Genomic DNA, 19,083 nt, shown 5'->3' with positions numbered 1-19,083 from the left:
CTTCCCAAAGAGGGTGATACCACCACTGTGTGGGGTGTGTGTATGTGGGGGGGTCTCTAAAATTATCCAAGGGGTGGTAGTAGCTTGGAGTGCAATTGAGGGTGCTTTCTATGTATTTGTTAAATAAGGCGGACTTCCAGGGTTTCCAGAACACTAAGGTGAGTTCTTTTCTGAAAAAAGGGGACAGTAGGCCAACACATTTGGGAATATCTGCTGTATCTGTTCAGGAATTTAATAAGTAGAATGCATTTCCAAATAAAGTGTATGCATAAGCACTTTAACCTCCTTACCATAAGCTACAGTTCAATATTATCCTTCTTGTGTACGTTCTATATAAACACACAGAATATGATCCTTACAGCAAGTTCCCTAGGGACCTTCTTATTCACATTATATAAAGCCCCATCTGCAGAAATAGTCCCATTATAGGTTAGTTTTGCCTGTTCTTCAAATGACATATAAACACCACAGATAAAATGTTTATTTGTGTAAAGCTTATCTCCCTCTGAGTTATGTTCCTGATAGCCACATTCTGTGTGGTAAAAGTTCATTGCTTTCTGTTGCTGAATAGCATCCCTTGTATAAATATACCAGAGTTTATACATGTGTGTTCATTCTCCAACTGATAGAAACCTGGACCACTTACCGGTTAAATATAGCTGCTAGGAATATTCCAGCAGAAGACCATGGTCTGCTCTTTAGATATATATACATGCATTTCTCCTGAGGAAAATATGTAGGCATGAAATACTAGGTGGACTGTTTATTATTCTTGTTTATTCCTTATTATTCTCATAGTTTTTTTTTTGGGGGGGAGGGGGTCAAAGTGTTTGCCAAGCACTACTCAGGACACTCAGGGAACCTGGTTGCCTGGCAGTTCGATGAGAGAGCCACGGATGATGTGCTGGGGATAGAAACCTAGTCAGCAGCATAAAAGGACTGTGCTCTAACCACTGTGCTATCTGCCTGGCCCTATATATAGTATTATATGAAGCTGTGAAACCTATTTCCAAGGTGGCCCTACAAATTTTTGTGTTCATCAATAATGTATGAAAGTTCTCATCAATTCAAAAGTCTGACTTTATTTTCAATTAAATTGTTGGGAAAATACAGATTGGCAATTTTAAAATGTCAGATAATTTAAATAATGAGTAAGAATATGAGATGGTAAAAACTTACTAGAATTATGAACTAAAGAAAGAGAGGGAATGAATGTTTCTGGAGACTCTTAGAGAAATCCAAATATGGAATCCCTTTAGGTGAGACTGTATCCTTGTTAAATTTCTTGGGTTTGAGAACTGACTGTGGATAATTAAGACAAGTATTGTTGTCCTTTGGAAGTAGCTAAGCAAGTAAAACAGGCATGATGATTAAGAGCTTAAATAGTTTCCAAGGAAATTGAAAAAGGACTGTAGATAGATACATAGAGAACAAAGTGTTCATAGTTGGCAATTCCAGATGAAGTCTTCCAATGCACAAATCAGGCTAGCTATGCTAAGGCCTAAAATTTCAAATAAAAAATCTGGGTGAATATAAAAAATTAAAACTGGATTGGAGAGACAGTACAGCAGGTAAGGCAACTTGCCTTGCACTGGCTGGCTGGGTTTGATCCCAAGCACCACATATGATTCCCCAAGACCACCAGGAGTGGTTGCTGAACAAAGCCAGGAGTAAGGCGTGAGCACAGCCAGCTGTATCTCCAATAAACTGATTAATGAAAAATTAAAATACATTAGTTGCTTGTTTTTAAGGTTAATCATTAAGCCCTAAACCCAGCACTAACATGGTCTGGAGAGCTAGAGTAGCGTGTATGGCACTTGTCTTGCACAGGGCTGACCTGGATTGGATCCCCAACATCCCTGATCTCAGTCAGGGCTGATTTCTGAATACAGAAGCAGACAGAAGCCCTGAGCACCACCAGGTGTGGTCCCAAATCAAAAACAAATGAATAATTGAAAACAGCCCTAATCCAAAGAACACCAATCAGGCACTGCTTTCAAAGTTACTAAACGATGGGGAAAGCATGTATCACCTACATTCCAGTTCTGTTCAAGTGCTTCTATCGGCTCTCTGGATATTTCCATCAGATGCCCTGTGTTTGCCACAAATTCACCAGGAGAGAAGAAATCTATCTGCTCGGGAGAGGGTGTGAGTTCCCAGAAGGGTGCTCTCGTCCTAGCCCAACCTCCTCAAGATTTTCACCCCATCCCACATTACAATGAACACACCCTAACCCAGGGGCCTCATCCCCTTAGCAGTTTCCACTCATGTTCCCCTAAACAGCGCCCCCAGCTGGATGGAGCCATGAGTAAGAGTCAGCCCCACTCCAATCAAGTGGCTAAAACACAAATACTAAAAGGGCTTTTTCTTCAGACAAAGCCTGCAGACAACTTCCTTGGAGCCTATAAACAATTAAAACCCCAACAAAACAATATGTCTTCTTAAAAAATATGCCCCTACTTCAGGCCTCCCCCAGCTTGTCCTCATGAGTAAGTGAATCTTGCAGAAGTGTGCTTACTTCCTTAAAGTTCCCTCCCCAGACAGACACTCTGAATGCCCTGGGGTCAGCGTGAGCTCAGGACCTGGTAACACATAGTCCCCTGAGCAGTGCTGGGGGAGTCCTGGGCACTCCTAGATCTGAACTGCTCTGTATCCTCAGTCCCTAATAACGAACCCGCTGGCCTGGTTGACTGAGTATCAAGTAATGCAGGAAAAGGTCCCCACACTCTGAGAGACACAGAATATAATGAATATGCAAGAATATAGACGAACATGTTCACTGAAACACTATTTACGGTAACCATGACTTGGAAGCAATCCAAATGCCCCATAACAGAAGAATTGATAAAGAAATTTGAATTTTGCTCCAACTTAGCTAGAACTAGACAGTGTCATGATAAAGCAGGTAAGGAGAGGAAAAAAAAAACCAAGTGGTGCTGCTGATATGTGAAATCTAAAGAAACAAAGTAACGGAACGGGCAACATTCAATGGAAACATCTCTGACATTGCCAACAGAACTGAAAACTGAGGCTACCAAGGAGCAAGGGAGTGAGCAGACAAAAGGGACCTTGGGACAAGGGTGGCAGAACAGAATCTGGTGTAGGCATTGCAACCATAAAACAATAATATCAATAATATTGATGCCTCAGTAAAAACAAAAAACAATAAATTTATATATCCTTTCTTCAAACTGATGTCAACCACGTAATCAATAAGCTTTAGGTCCAGTTCAACAGGCAGTTGTGAGTCAAACTCGATCTTATGATACATGTTCTTCCATCTGGGGCACGAGAGTTACTGATGTATAAAAATTATACTAATGTTCCCTAATGAGCTGGAAAAGTTGATCAAATCACAGAACTGGTTTTGTTTTTTTCAGTATTCTGTACATAGAAACCCTTCCCAGTGCTCTCAGCTTTGTTTTCTAAGAACTCAATCATTTTTGATCCAGAATTATGTCACGAGACATTAGTCAACCACTGCTGAGTCTACTTTTCTTCACTCAAAGAAAAAAAAAAGCAGGTATTTGTCCATTCAATATGTTTGCTAGTTAGTCTCATTTTCAAGATTGCCCAGAGGTGAACTACACAGAAAATTTTAGGTAGGGTTACAGTTTCAAGATTCTTGATACATTTCCAAGTTTTTCTCATTTCCTTCTTCCTCTCCCTACTCCACTGCTATACATACCTCATTCCCTCAGCGCCAGCAGCGACTGTGCAGTTCATTTCAGCGCTGCCATGCCAGCAAATGATGCGAGATTTCCCTGCTGCACCTCACTGCCACTGAGCTTGGGACCCACCAAATAACCAGCCTTTAATTTCTCTAGACACCTTACATGATGCTATGACAAAGACCCAAATTGGATATCCAGATTATTTTTTTAATCTAATTTGAACGATAAAACAAATCAAACGTGGGCTGGAGAGATAGCACAGTAGGTAGGGTGTTTGCCTTGCACACGGCTGACCAGGGTTCGATTCCCAGCATCCCATATGGTCCCCTGAGCAACGCCAGGAGTAACTCCTGAGTGTAGAGCCAGGAGTAACCCCTGTGCATCACCGGGTGTGACCCAAAAAGCAAAAAAATAAATAAATCAAACGTATAATAAGCTAAAAATAAAACCAAACCGGCCTGCTATGGAGGAGAAACTGTTCATGGGTGAGGGATAGGAACCACCTGACACAGCTACATCCTCTAGCTGCCATACCCGGAAGCTTTCCAAGTCTTTCCTTTTCCCCCCAATCTTACCCTGATTCAGGAACAAAGTGAAGTCAAGCTCACATGTTCAGATCTCCCCTAACTCTTGCTGACTCACTCTAGGCTGAGCTCCTTCTGGAAAGTCTTCCTCGGTTCCAGCTTTCTCCAAATGCACTCTCTTTCCCCTGGCTGAGCCACTCAGAAAAAAACTTTCACCAAGAATCTTGCCTTCCTGAGCGAAGAGCTGCCTTGTTATGATCAGTCTCCTGGCCACTGGGGGCTTTTCAGACAGTGCTCTGTTATTCTAAAGTTAACTGAAGGATTCAAATTAATCTGAAGTTAGGCAGTTCGCTGTGACATAGCCCCTCTACCCCAACAACTCAAGGCTGAAACCTTGAAGCTTTATGCAAGTGACAGAGAAGTTACTGTGGCGCCACTTCACACCGGTCTTAGAGGCACTGTGTTTTAGAACAGGTGAGGCCTATCTTCCTTGCAGCAGTGAAAGAGTTCTTAGGCCATGCAGGAAAAAAATTTTCTACTAAAATGGAACAGTTTGATCAATGTATAATTCATGAAACAAAGTGTTTTCAGCTCTGTAAGTTCATATAGATTTAAGGGCACTACATAACACAATTGAAAATAGTAAATTTTAGGGGCCAGAGAAGTACTTCAGCAGGTAAGGCACTTGCCTTGCACACAACTGACATGAGTTCAAACTGCTGCATCCCATATGGTTCCCAGGCATGATTGAAGAGAGAATCTAAGAGTGATTCCTGAGTGCAGAATCAGAAGTAATTTCTTAGTGTCAAGCCAGTGTCAAACCCCTGAGCATAACTGGGTGTGGCCCCCAAACCAGAAAAAAATAAAAAGGGTAAATTGAAACTGAAAAAGGGTAAACTGAAAAAAATACCCCAACCAGGAACACAAGCATCTGACTCGTTTACAGTTCAGTAGTGAAGAAAAGGAAAATGTATCTTTGGAAATTATTTTATTTGGGTAAAAGATTGTAAACCAAAAAAGGAAGAGAATTCACTCAGGAATAATTTTGAATTTTAAAAGTATAGTATTCTTGGGGACAAGGCAGACCTGGGTTCAATCCCCAGCACCCCATATGGTCCCCTGAGTACTATCAGGATTGATCCCTAAGTGCAGAGCCAGGAGTATGCCCCAAGAACCACCAGTTAGCAGTGTTTACTTCATAGTTTCATATGGATTAAATCAAAATCAGCAAACCTTCTCTTAAATCCTAAGAAAATATTTAGAATTCTATTTATAAAGCCCCCCAAATGGAAAGAAAATTTTTGTAGCATTTTAGTATTTATATTAACAATTTTTAGCCTATCATTGAGTCATATTTAAAAGCAAAGTGAATGGAAAAACTAGAGCCTTGCAATAATAAGCACCACTATTCTAACCTCACAAAGCACAGATAAAGTAAAATTCATGCCTCTACCCAAATTTCTTCTCAGAAAGAATAGCAGGAGAATATCTTTCCTGCTCCCTATGGGTTAGCCCACTAAGCTTCCCAGCACAATAACATGTTTGAGCCTATAATACTAGCTCTGAGCCAAAACAGTAACTAGGAAGGGATTATTCCACTAGTTAAACATTCCTCTATATCACCGTTTCCCAAAGTAGGTGATACCACCCCCTAGGGTACAGTGAAACACTCAGTAGTAGCTCTGAGTATATTAGGGGTCACTTTCTGTTTGTTCACTTAAAGGTAGATTTTCTTTATGGTTCCGAGCAATTTATTTTTCGATAAGGGGAGGACAGCAGCAGGACAAATAACTGTTGGAACCTTTGCTCTGTACCAACAGAATACACATTTCCAACAATTTTGTTGTTATGTTTCATTAGCTCTAACACTTAAAAATCACAAAATTCACCTAACCAGCACAAAATGAGGGTACAGATTACATTCAAGGCAGTCTTAAAGAAGTTAAAACAGTTCCTGCTGTCAATGCCACTTACTCTACAAAAAAAAAAAGAAGGCTTACCATTATTGGCTTATTCCAATATTTAATGAGAATCTACTATGTCCGGAAAAATCAATGAGCGCTAGATATATAAAGAAAACAAATAAGGTTTGTCCATACCAAACATTGGTAGTAGTTCTCCCAAACCATTTTGTATGAACCAGGAATGAACTGTGTTTTTTTTTTAATTAGTTGGAAAGAAATCAAAGAAGAAATTTTGGTTACATCAGAATATAAAATAAAATTCAACTTCCAATGGCCATGAATACTGTTTGATTGGTAGGTATTTACCCTACTATCTATGCATTATCAGATTATCTAAAATTACAGCTAAGTAACAAGACAACAAAATGATTAAATAGTTGTCAAGAGAGCTAAACAGCTCACAGAGAGACCTCATTAAAAAAAAAGATATGGTATGGTCAATGAGTATATGAAAAAATAAATGACATCATTAGTCATTAAAAAAATAAAATTGTAAACTACAATATAAAATCAACAACTTCTCATCAGAAAGACTAAAATTAAGACGGACAACTCCAAACCTTAGTATAGATGAAGAATCAAAATTCCCACACATTGTTGGGAGGAGTACCAAATAAATTTGCAAACTTTGGAAAAGTTCGGTACGTTTTTATTTAACAAAACACAACTCTGCAATTCCCCTCCTATGTAGTAGTAGTATGAAGAAATGAAGACATATGCCAAACCCAAACCAAACTCCTACGAAATTACAAAATTCATAGAAAACTCTTCAAAACAGCTTAAGTTTTCATTAATAAAAAATGGATAAAAACAGTGTTAACACTACGGACTTCTAGTTTATAACGAACTGCTTCACATCAAAAAATAAGATACTCATACATGCAACACAGATGAAGAATTTTATATAAGATACATTTCATATGACATAAAAACTTGTTATAGGGAGCTTAGAACTATAAAGAAATGTTGAACTCTAAGGAATAAAAGGCATACAAAGATGTTAAGGAGTAAGTTTCAGTGAGGTCTACAATTTCCTTTGAAATGCAAAAAAAAAAAAAAAACCAAGTTGGAGAGATAGTGCTTGCCTGCGTGTGGCAAACCCTGACTCAGTCCCCTGCACAACATACAGTCTTGAGTATGTACCACCATGAGTAAGCCTGAATACTACCAGGTGTGCTCCCTAATGCCCCACAGAAAATGAAAAGAAAGAATCAGATCAATGTGTAAAATATGATAAATAACAATCACACTAAATGTTAATCATTGTAAAATCTAGGTGGTGGGGTCATTATTCACTTTTGCTAACTTATATGTATATTTTTATATTTTCATAATAAAATATTTCATAAACTGCAAAGACTACATCAAATAAAAGGTGTAGAGGACTTTTGAGTAAAATTATCAAAATATCACAATAGTCCCATAGATAAGCAACTATACTACAGAGAAGTAGACAGTATTTGAAGTATGCATTTGTTCCAAATTATTCTCTAAATTCAAGGCAGTCAAAATTCTAAAACATTTTCCATGAGATGTACTGAGGGTAGATTCTAGAATGTGTAAGGACAAATATGGAAAAGTTTAAAACTGTACAGAAAGACACATTTCCAAAGACAGTCTGGAAAAACTTGCCAGAACTAGAGGGTGCTCGAAGCATCACTCAGTGGACTCTGAGCTACAACTCTGAAAGAAAACAGTCATGTGTATTTACCTAAAAGTGATAACACTGCAGAGTAATGCAAAAAGATTTTTAAAAAGCCTCATGGTGCAGTCAGTTTTCATTATCCATTTTTATATAAATATTAAATTAGATCCCTCTTCTAATATAAAGAACGAAATTTATACCCAGGACTATAAAGATCTAAATGTGAAAAGACAGATTTGAAGATATTTTACAAGAAAATAGGAATGAGTCATCTGCATTAGAAAAAATGCCCTAAAATACAAAAGCAAGGTCAAGCAAGGTCGGAGAGAGTGCAGAGTTAGACGCTTGCCTAGCAAGCACCACCTGGTCCCCAGAGCATTGCCGAGGTGCAGCCCTGGAGACTCCGCACTGCAGGCTGTGGCAGGGGCTGATCCCTGGCACCACAGGGCCCTCACACCCCACATCCTGTCATTTAGGGCCCTCACACTGAACAACAGATCAGGCTGGCTGAAAATCACTAAGAGAATCAGAGACCTCCTGGGCACAGCATGGATGACCCAGTAAGCAAATAAAGAAAACACAAAGCACAAACCATAAAGTAGAACATTTAAAAAGTTAAATTATGCATAGATGGCAATCCTAAATGTCAACTCAATAAACAAAACATTAAATGATAACATGATCACAAACTGAGAGAAGCTCTTTGCCACAAAAATAATCAAAAAGTTCCATTCCCAGAAAGAAATCCTACAAATTACAAGAGTAGAAAAGAAATCGGGAAACTACTCGAACAGACTATTCACAGAAGAGGAAACGTAAAGAGCTCTTCTCACTAGTAATCTCACTGATGATGGAGAAACTGCAAATTTAAATCCTGAAACATTACTTCACACCCACCAGCATGTCAACAGTAAACCTTACCAAGTGCTGGCAATGTGGTTACAGAACAAAAGGAACTATGTGCACCTTAGGTGAGCGTATAAATTGGATGGACCACTTGGAGATGAAAAAGACAGAGCAATAGCCAGCCAAGTTTCTTATGTGGCATTGTAATGACAATTTCACAATTAAGGCTCTAGTAAAACGTTAGAGCAGCCCTCAAGGGAAATGGCTAAGCAAAAAGGTGACCTTTTCTACAGTAAAGAACTATTTCGAAGAAAATAAGGACTCAAGAATTTGGTAGCTATCAAACAAATCATGTCAAAATAATATGCCAGATATAAATCTATTTCTTAAGAGTTAAGATATGCTAAATAAGTGTTCAGATATATTATTCAGACAGATAGGAATATAAAATATACTTTCTCAGCAATTTTCTGTGACTTCTAACAATATGTTTGATAAGAATGGATGCATTGTACATAATGTGCAATACAATGTAAGCCTATGATACATATTAGAAAATGATGCTTAAGAATGATTATCACAAATGTCTGTGCTTGGGAAGGAATAATAGGAGAAACAAAAAATTTGTTAACATTTTAAATTTATTTTCCTGCATGGTGGATAACAGTATTCATGGCATTACTTACAAAGTAGCACACGGAAATATATGCAATTTACAAGTTAGAGATGGCTCTTTGCCAAAGAGCAAAACACATAGAATAATTATATTTTTTGAAACTCAAAGTGACAAGCACGTTACTCACTTACTGGATTTCAAGAACAAAAAATGTAAGATGCTAGAATGTTTTGCAAAATGTAAAAGGACTTTGATTTCCATGTTAAAAAAAACTGTCCTTAAATAATATCAACATGTAAATTTAAAACTAAAGAGGCTTTCCAGTATTTTAGGAAAATTGACATTAAAAACAGCATGGCAAATAAATAAATAATAAAAACAGAATGGGGCTCGGAGGACTAACACAGCGGAAAGTGCTCATCTTGGAATGAGTGGCCCTGGTTCAATGCCTGGCACCAGCCCTCACACAGAGACCTGGGAGTAGCCCTCAAGCTAAAGGACATGTATGGGCCAAACTCATCCTCCACTTCTCCCGCAAATAAAATCAATATAGGCAGGGGCTGTGGCTCAAGCCTAACACTGCGCATGCCTTTCCCCCACATACCTCACAATCTCTCTCCCACCCTCACCCACAACTGTTTTTTTTGGTTTTGTTTTTTGTTTTGTGGGGCTGGAGTGATAGCACAGTGGGTAGGGCGTTTGCCTTGCACGCTGCCAACCCGGGTTCAATTCCCAGCATCCCATATGATCCCCTGAGCACCGCCAGGAGTAATACCTGAGTGCATGAACCAGGAGTAACCCCTGTGCATCAACCGGGTGTGACCCAAAAAGCAAAAAACAAAACAAAACAAAACAAAAAAACCTCACCCACAACTGTGATGGGTGATGGGTGATGCTCTGCAGGCTCCCAAGCAAAATCATGCAAAGCACAGTGTGGAGGGGCTCCCAAAACACAGAACAGCATGCAAGACACGGATGGTGTTTGCATCTATTAGCAAGAAAGATATGAGCAAGAAATAAGTTAATGGAGAGAGCCATACACTAGCAGAGAGTCTCGACTATGGAATGGCCAAAAAGGCCCTGGAACCTATATAAAATGCAGAAGAAAAAAAAAATCATTCTATACTGGTCATAGGATAAGATTGATTTATTTTACTTGCTAACTTCTGCTACAGAGTGAGTCACTGTGTTAAACCTGTAGGAGCACATGTGAGAGAGACAAGCTTGCTGGACCTTCCTGGTACAGAGCAACAGTGGTTTCCAGGCCCACAGCATTCCCTAGAAGCTGCAAATGGAAACCACACTGCCAGCACCACAACCAAGAGCCTCACTTCATTCCCTTCTTATCCACTTGTATCGAAGGCAGATGGCAACAGTCAGAGGACTGCCAGAAAGACCAAGTCAGCCACCTGGATCTCTCAGGCATCCAGAGAACAGCCCAGATCCCTCAAAGATCTTATATAACACTTCTTTAAACCAGATGCAGATGGCTGAAAATGGTCTTTAAGTCAAATAAGCAACCTTTAGCAACATGCGTCAAGGGTCATCAATCTGATCAAAACTAAATTATATTCTGCGATCTGCCAATAAAAAATAATCATCCGCCAAAGGTGTCTAAGAACTTTCCCTAAAAAACAAATATTGAAAACTGACCAAATGGCTGAAACACCATGAGATCATGAGATCAAAATAAAAATAACAGTACTGTTATTGGATACAAAATAACAGTACTGTTATTTATAAATACTAAATTTGTTTAGAATTACGGTTACAAAATAATAGTAACTGACAAGAAAATATCATCTTGGTTCCCAGAAGTACCAGACAGAAAAAAAAAAACATAAAGAGTTTTAGGATATGCCACTATATATAGAAGTATACAGGAAAGAAAAGAAGGAAGAAATAAACATTCGGTCTCTAGTTCCATAGTAGAAATGGTCGAAATCTTAGGACTTAAGTGAAAAACCTAAGACAAAGAAGACAACCAGATGTAGCTCCCGCAATAGATATACAGGAACAAGCTGAAGGAGAAGATATTAAACTTCCCAGCAGATATTAAACATCCGAGTTTAATATTGACTGAGTCCTAGCAGCGCAGTAGAATGAAGTCAGAAAACTTAAAAGACAGCAGAATGATCCAAGAGACAAATACTGCTGCATATTTCCATCATATTGGAAGAATATCCTGGACTAGCATCAAAGGACTACCTTGTATCTAGGTTTTTGAGAAAAATCTGATAGAACCCTGAGGAACTGGAGAGTTAAAATACCCAACCAGAACTTGATGCCACAGTGGAAAATTTAGGCCCCTAGAAGAAATCTGTAGAGTCCCAGTATAAATACAACACCTAGGATGCCAATTTTACTTATTAAATATGCTAGAAAATAAAAGATATTTTTAAACCAATTATTAAATATGTACTCAAGTATATTGAGGAATAGTCTGCTTAGCTCTATGCCATTTCATATCCCAGACTTTTATGAAAATGCTTTAAATAAAGCATGTTTTCCTACTAAAAGTGATTTAGGGAAAGAATGGGAATGTAGATGAGAAAGCGAAGCTGTTTCCCCAGGGAAGAGCACTGGCCTTACATTTGAGACCCCAGATTCAATGCCCAAGAGCAGTGAACAAAATGTACTTCAACGCAAAGATCTCAGAAATATGACAAAAAGGAGAAAACAGTTCTTCCTACTTGAGATCTCTATTGACTTCACTTGTCAACAATGTTTTTAACAGGAATCCAGGTCGTTCCACAAAAAAACCACAAAAGTTTACTGTATTGAGATCTGAAAGCTCGGGGTACCAGAAATATCCAAAACGCAAGTTGTTTACTTTTTTCTTCTTTTTTTTTGCTTTTTGGGTCACACCCGGCAATGCACAGGGGTTATTTCTGGCTCTGCACTCAGGAACAACTCCTGGCGGTGCTCAGGGGACCACATGAGATGCTGGGAATCGAACTCAGGTCAGCCGTATGCAAGCCAAATGCCCCACCCGCTGTGCTATTACTCCAGCCCCTGATTACATTTCTGACACAAATAAAAGGTAGATTATATAGTCTACGATTGCCTCGAGCAGGCCCCAGTAACGTCTCCTTCATCCTAGCCCTGAGATTATATTCAAGGCTCTTCTAGGAGAATGAGACCCATCATTGTTACTGGTATTTGGCATATTGGGTACGCCACGGGGAGTTTGCCAGACTCTGCCGTGTTTGTGATTTGTGATATAGTCTACATGAATCTTTATCCAAGTTATTGTTGGCAAATTAGCTGAAAATCACAGTCTCTCATGTTCTACTTATCTGACAGGATCTTAAAACTAAATATTAAAATACAGGCTTTTCTTTGTACTTAGTAAATCCCAATAGAGGTTAGTATGCCTGACCTATCTATTTATTTAGTAAAAAGGGGGTAAGAGGAAATGTCATACCCAGCAGTGCTTGGTGGGGTCTCACCACTCCTGGTAGTGCTCTGAGGATTGCTCTGGGCTGGGGGTCTCCCGGGATTCCTGCATACAAAGCACACATTCCAGTCCCTTAAGCTATCTCCCTGACCCTTTGTCACCTCTGTAAAATACGTTCAAGAAATCCCTCATTTTTTTTAAATAATGTAGTTTCACATAATCTTGACAGGCTGAACAAAATGCTGTTTAAATGAACACAAAACAGCACACAGTCTAAAAGAGAAAGAATTAAGGCCTTCCCCTGTTTTCATCCTAGAATGACTAATGGAGGATTAAGTAACTGGCCCTAACTGATTAATTCTGGCCAGAGAAAGGGAATTTCACCAAGGCCTTTTCAGTAGTAACCCTATAAGCAATCCATAGTGTATTTTCTTTCATTGCTAGGGCATCTAAAAGATAAAAAAAGAAGTGATTAATAACCACAAAGTGAATATGAAAAAGTTTAAGTTTTAGAGCAACCGGAGAGCCCGGCAAGCTACTGAGAGTATTTGATATGCCAAACACAGTAACAACAAAGTCTCCAATGGAGACGTTACTGGGCCCGCTCGAGCAAATCGACGATCAACGGGAGGGCCTTTACCTTACCTTCATGAATGCAGCTAATTCAAAATAAACAAGCCTACATCAACAAAGTTATTGAGTAAACTCTGATTACTAAATTTCAAATATATACTGTTAGAGAATAGAAATAAATAATAGTGGCTAAGAGGTTTTTGTAGTTGTCCATCAATCAATCGTTCTGAGTGTGTTTTTGGAGAACAGAGCAAATTAAAAAAGACTGGATGGCACATCACTTGCAGCTTCAAAGTGGAGAGAAGCATATACTATAGCGACACCTATCGGCTAAGTGAAATGAAGAAGTAGTGCAATGCTTTCAGACAAAAGCACATGCTTACTTCCCTGTTGCCCTGTTAAGACACACAGTGAAACCATGAATGATACTGAAAGGGAAAAATAACACAAACAAAAAATTCAACAAAAACAGTCCAAAAGACTATCGCGAACCTTTCTAACTAAATATTTTCAAAACAGTAAAGTTCAGTTTCTAAGCATCACTTTTTAACGAAATTATCACCAACAAATACAGAAGGCAAACATTTTTTAATATGTGTGCAAACTTTTCCCTAAATTGCATGCTTCAAAGGAGTATTATGCCCTTCTCACCCATGTTTTTATACATAAATTTAAAAAATAATCATACTTTCCGGGTTCGATCCCAAATGGTCCCCAGAGCACCTCCAGGAGTAATTCCTGAGAGCAGAGCCAAGAGAAACCTGAGCATTGCTGGGTGTGGCCCCAAAAACAAAAAAAAAAAGAAGAAAGAGTCATAATTAACAGGACCAATGTCATCATCTGCAAAATGTCTTAGAAAACTGAGGCCATGTATTTATTTATTCTGGAGTTAAAATTTTCAAAGACCGTTTCAAATACAATTTCAGTTAAAGAAAATATAATTTGTGGGCTGGAGTGCTAGTAGAGTGAATAGGGTACTTGCCTTGCATGTAGCTGACCTTCAATGTCCCAGACCACCTATAGTCCTGTGCCCCACTCCCGGGTCCCACCAGAACTGATCCCTAAGTGCAGAGCCAGGAGTAAGTGCTGACCAGCTCTGAACACTGCCAGGTGTGGCGCCAAAAATGAAAACAAAAGTAATCGGTAATAAAAGTACACTCTCTTCTTAAACAATTTGGTGTAATACGGTGCAGAGTCAGAATGAACTGTAGAAATACTCTACCTAAAGGGCCGGAGTCATAGTTCAGTGGGTAGGGTGCTTGCCCTGCCTATGGCTGACTTGGATTTGATCCCCAACACCTGGGAAGAGAACAGCGTAGAGTCTCCTGCTCCTGCGCCCGGCTGTCTTCACAGGAGCCCCTTGCAGAGGGGCGGGTTGAGTTTCCCTCCCCGCCCAGAGCAGAGCCCCGGCAGCTGAAGACCTACAGAACCCAGTCACAGCCAGGCTTGAGACCACTCTCCACACATTCAGATGAGACTCACACATGAAGGAACCGACAGAGGAACCCAGGTGTGCAGGACCCAGGGCTGAGATCTCCAAGGCTGCTCGAATTGGGACTGGGCCTCCTCCACCCAGATCCCCCATCTTCCAGTAGCTAGGCCTTACACGCACCAACTGCCCTGGCGCCATGTTATCCCATCAACGACCAAGACCCAGGGACTATAAAACCCAGCTCCCGGAAGCATGTGGCTGCAAGCGTGATCTCCTATTGTCAAGTACTCACTCTTGGAGAACCCGACAGGCTACCGAGTGCATCCTGCCCACACGGCAGAGTCTGCCAAGCTCCCCGTGGCATAGTCCATATGCCAAAACCCAGTAACAATGATGGGTCTCATTCCCCTGACCCTGACATAGCCTCCAATGTGGAGGCTTGCTAAAATCTCAGAGAGAGGACGAATGCAGACGTTATTGGTGCCTGCTCGAGGAAATTGATGAACAATGGGATGACAGTGATACAGTGATATCCCAATACTAATTCCTACCCATATCACCCCTTACAAAGTGAGCAGCTCAGATGTAACCAGTCCTCTGTGCCACTGAGCAGCAGTGGGCAGGGTAAATAACTATAGGGATCCTTTGAAACAATTACCATTACCATCTTGTTCATGAGCTTTCTCTGTTCTACTGAACTGCTTAAGGACTCTTCTCAAAAACTAAAAAAGTGTAGCCAAAACTGTCTGAGAGATGACTTTTCTGCCTGTTTAAATAAGTGACTATTTTTTTTTTTTGGCCAAGTGAGGAAAGAACACAAACTTACTTTATGTCAAAGATGAATTAGCAAGCTTGGCTTTAACTTCCAACTGTGTGTATCTTTTTCCATTTACAATATCAATATTAGTTCTAATGTAAATGTGTGCAATGACTTTCTTGCAATACTTTAACTTACCCAGTCACAAATCAAATATTTATTGAGCACTTAGTATGGGCTGAGAACATTCTAGAAACTGGAAACAAAGATGAACAAGGAGAGGAATAAAGAGAATGACAAGATGTGCAAAAATAAACTCAGGTAGCAATTAAGTGCTGTAGGGAAAAAAACAGCTCCTTGAAGAGTGACAATTATCTAAGTAATTGATATATATGAATAAATATTAATCTCAGTAGGCAAAAACGACCAATTGTAAGAGGTGCAGCTCACTTCTAATAACCACATATACTGCAGTTTAATATTCTAAGTCAGTGTAAGAAATCCAGACCCACTGAAATAAGAGACGAAACAGATTTCGAACATCTGTTCTCCCTCCGTGCTGGGTAGTGCAAGAGGAGAAAGGTGAATAGCAAAGGGGACAGGAATTTTTAAGAAGGGGGAAGGGGAATAAGCTCAGCGTTCTATGGTATGTATGCTAAGATACTTCTGTCATCCGTGACGCATATGTAAAAAGCTTTACAAAGGCAAGAATATTTTACATAATTTCGAAATACACTCAAATACTCCTTTTTTTTCTTCTCCAACGCCCCCTCAACCCTTCTCCCCGCCCCAAGTAGTTCTCTAAATTGCTCTTAAAAGCTCCTGGTCCGGCAAGAACTTTTTTTTCCCTCACTTTGGCTCACGTTCGAACTCCACTCCCCCCGCCAAAGATGCAAAGGTTAAAAGGGGGATCGTTTCTCTTAGCTCCCATCTTCATTTGCACCGAGAGCCCCAGAAAGTGTGAGTCAACAAAACCTCCATCTCGGGTGCGCCCTGCAGGTGAGAGGCGTGCAGGGAAGGAGCTCCCGGTCTAGACGATCCCGAGGAGGCCCTTTTCCAACCCGCCAGCCAGGCCAAACACGCGCGGCCTGGCGCCCAGAGGAGGGACGCGGAGGATGAATGCAGGGGCAGCTCGGGACCTGGGAAGAGGCAATCCAGCAGGAGCGCGGCGCCCGGGCCCCACCCCCAGGGGCCGGCCCAGGATCTGGGGGTCCCCAGGCCTCCCATCCCTGAGCGCCTCTAACCTCTCCGGCTCCCGGAGCTGCCGCTGCCGCCGCTGCTGCTACTGCCGCTGCTGCCGCCGCTGCTGCTGCTGCCGCTGCTGCCGCCGCTACTGCCGGAGCCCTGGCTGCCGCTGCCCGAGCCGCTGCTGCTGCTGTTGCCACCGCCGCCCTTGGCATTTTTCCGCGGGGCCATCTCACGCACACAGCCCGGGCGAGCGAGGGGCGGAGGGAGGCTGGGTGTGTGTAGGGGCTGGGGGGGCGATCAGAGACGCAAGAGAACTCCGGAGTGGTCGGCCGGAGAGGACCGCGGCCCCAGCAGCAGAGCCCGTGCTCCGGCACCGCCCGCCGCACCCGGGTGGACACTCGGCGGCAGCCGCCGGGGGCTCCGTGCGCTCTTAGCCTCGCGTGCGCCCAAGCCGCGAGTCCTCCCCCGGGCGCCTGAGCGCGGCGGGCCGGCCAGGGAGGCCACGCCCCTTCCCGTCCGGACCCCGCCTCCTCCCCGCCCGCGGTAGGCTGAGTGACGGCGCCCAGGAGCCAATCACGGGGACGCCCCTGAAAGAGGCGGAACCCTGGCCCCCAATCTCCCGCTGTGCGCGCACGGGTTGTGGGAGCTGTGGTAGCCCCGACGCCGCCGCTGCAGCCGCCGCCGCCCGGGAACGCGGCGAGCTGCTCCCGGGCTTTCCAATCGATCGCGCTCTTTTGGAACGTGGCACATGGGGGCGAGCAAGAGGGTTCTCGCGAGCGTTGGCTGACCCCCCCCACACACACACACCAGGTGGGGGATGGAGCGGGGCACGGGAGCAGGGCCCGTGCACACACGCGTGCAGGCTTCTCCCGGGAGAGAGCGTGTGTTTTCTGGCCTGCCTTGGGGCATGCCCCAGCTATCTTTCCCCCAAGACACCGAGGTGACCCCGACAGAGAAGTGTGTCACTCCCAATAGGCAGACCTTGCTGAAATGAGAGCGCGCTGGTTCAAAGCTCACGCCTTACCGAGGCGGGTCCGTTGTTTTTCAAAGCCGGGCATCATCTGTGTCTGTTTGTGTCTTGGGTTTCTGAGAATCGTAGTTAAAAGTTGCAGAGGTAGATGTCAAACAAACTCATTGTCTTGCTCTCAAGAGTCTTCCCGCCGGGCTAGACGCCTGCCATCCTCTCCTCAGTGTCCGAGGCCCGACCTGTGTTACCTCTTCCCTGCCCACTTGGTCTTAAAATTATTCTGGCCCGGTGAACGGCCAGGCAGGGACGCGAGGTAAGGCACGTCATCATCGTCTTTGTGTCGCCACTTGCCAGCACAATGTGTGTTTTGTAACAGACAAGGGAGGAAATGTTTGAGGATTTGCTAACTTGGGGGGTTGGGAATCAGGGGCTCGGCCTATCAACAAGAGAAATATTAGACCATCACTCCTCTCTTGACTATGTTTTGGGAATGTTTCCAGTGAGTGTCTTGAGACACTTGAGAGAATCAGGCAGTGGCAGTGGAGCATTGATTTTGTTCCCCGTCTCCAGTCTTACCGCCGTTGCTGGCGTGCCCCAGAGCCACCCACCACTTATGTGAATGTACCGCTGGTCCAAGATTCCGAATGATCATGTAACCAAGGGCTCCATCCTTTTGTGGAATAAGACATCCTTTTCCTTTTTGTGAATTAATTGCTAGTGATGGGCTGGAGCGATAGTACAGCAGCTAGAGTGTTTGCCTTGCACGTGGCCGACCTGGGGTTCGATTCCCAGCATCCCATATGGTCCCCTGAGCCCCACCCGGAGTAATTCCTGAGTGCAGAGCCAGGAGTAACCCCTGTGCATTGCCAGGTGTGACCCAAAAAGCAAAGAAAAAAAGAAAAGAAAAGACATAATGCTAGTGATTAAGATAACTCAGGGACACTTGACTGAAGCTTCCCTTCTGCTTTTATATCTGCGCATCTCCTCCTATCTCTTTCCCATTCATCCATGTCCCCTGACATTTTTCAATGGAGGTTGAACAACTGGGCTTAGACAAACCTAAGGGATAGTACTTAACTACAAAATATCTGCACAGCTGGGTTCCTCTGCCGGTTCCTTCATGCGTGAGGCTTGTCTGAACATGTGGAGAGTGGTCTTAAGCATGGCTGTGGCTGGAATCAGAGGTCTTCGGCTGCCGGGACTCTGCTCCGGCTCTGTGCAGGGCCCGGGGCTTAGATCTCCAAGGCTGCTCGAATTGGGACTGGGCCTCCTCCACCCAGATCCCCCATCTTCCAGTATGTAGGCGTTACACCCGCCAACTGCCCCCCCCCACCGTGAAATCTCATCAGTGGCCAAGACCCATAGACTATAAAACCCAGCTCCCAGAAGTGTGTGGCCGCATTCTTATTATCTAGTTCTCTCTCTGGAGAAACTAGCAGGCTACCGAAAGTATCCTGCCTGCATGGCAGAGTCTGGCAAACTCCCCGTGGCATATTC

The 19,083-nt window shown here is 42.6% G+C and overlaps 1 protein-coding gene across 7 annotated transcripts in view; it reads right to left on the bottom strand.

Moving 5' to 3' along the window:
* The window catches only part of ASPH (aspartate beta-hydroxylase), a 235,787-nt gene extending 218,779 nt beyond the window's left edge, over positions 1 to 17,008 (bottom strand). For 2 of the 7 annotated variants that reach the window (XM_056113434.1, XM_056113458.1), the window contains exon 1: positions 16,676 to 17,005. In XM_056113434.1, coding sequence (XP_055969409.1) covers positions 16,676 to 16,847 — 172 coding nt within the window. In that variant the 5' untranslated portion in view covers positions 16,848 to 17,005. Of the gene's footprint in view, positions 1 to 16,675 lie in introns of all 7 variants that reach the window. The other 5 variants (XM_056113451.1, XM_056113443.1, XM_056113491.1 and 2 more) reach the window with 5 other exon arrangements.
* Positions 17,009 to 19,083: the final 2,075 nt, after the last annotated feature.

This window comes from Sorex fumeus, unplaced genomic scaffold (genome assembly GCF_029834395.1).
Source record: "Sorex fumeus unplaced genomic scaffold, SorFum_2.1 ptg000002l, whole genome shotgun sequence".
Classification (NCBI taxonomy): Eukaryota; Metazoa; Chordata; class Mammalia; order Eulipotyphla; family Soricidae; genus Sorex; species Sorex fumeus.
This window is presented reverse-complemented; position numbering and strand designations above follow the sequence as displayed.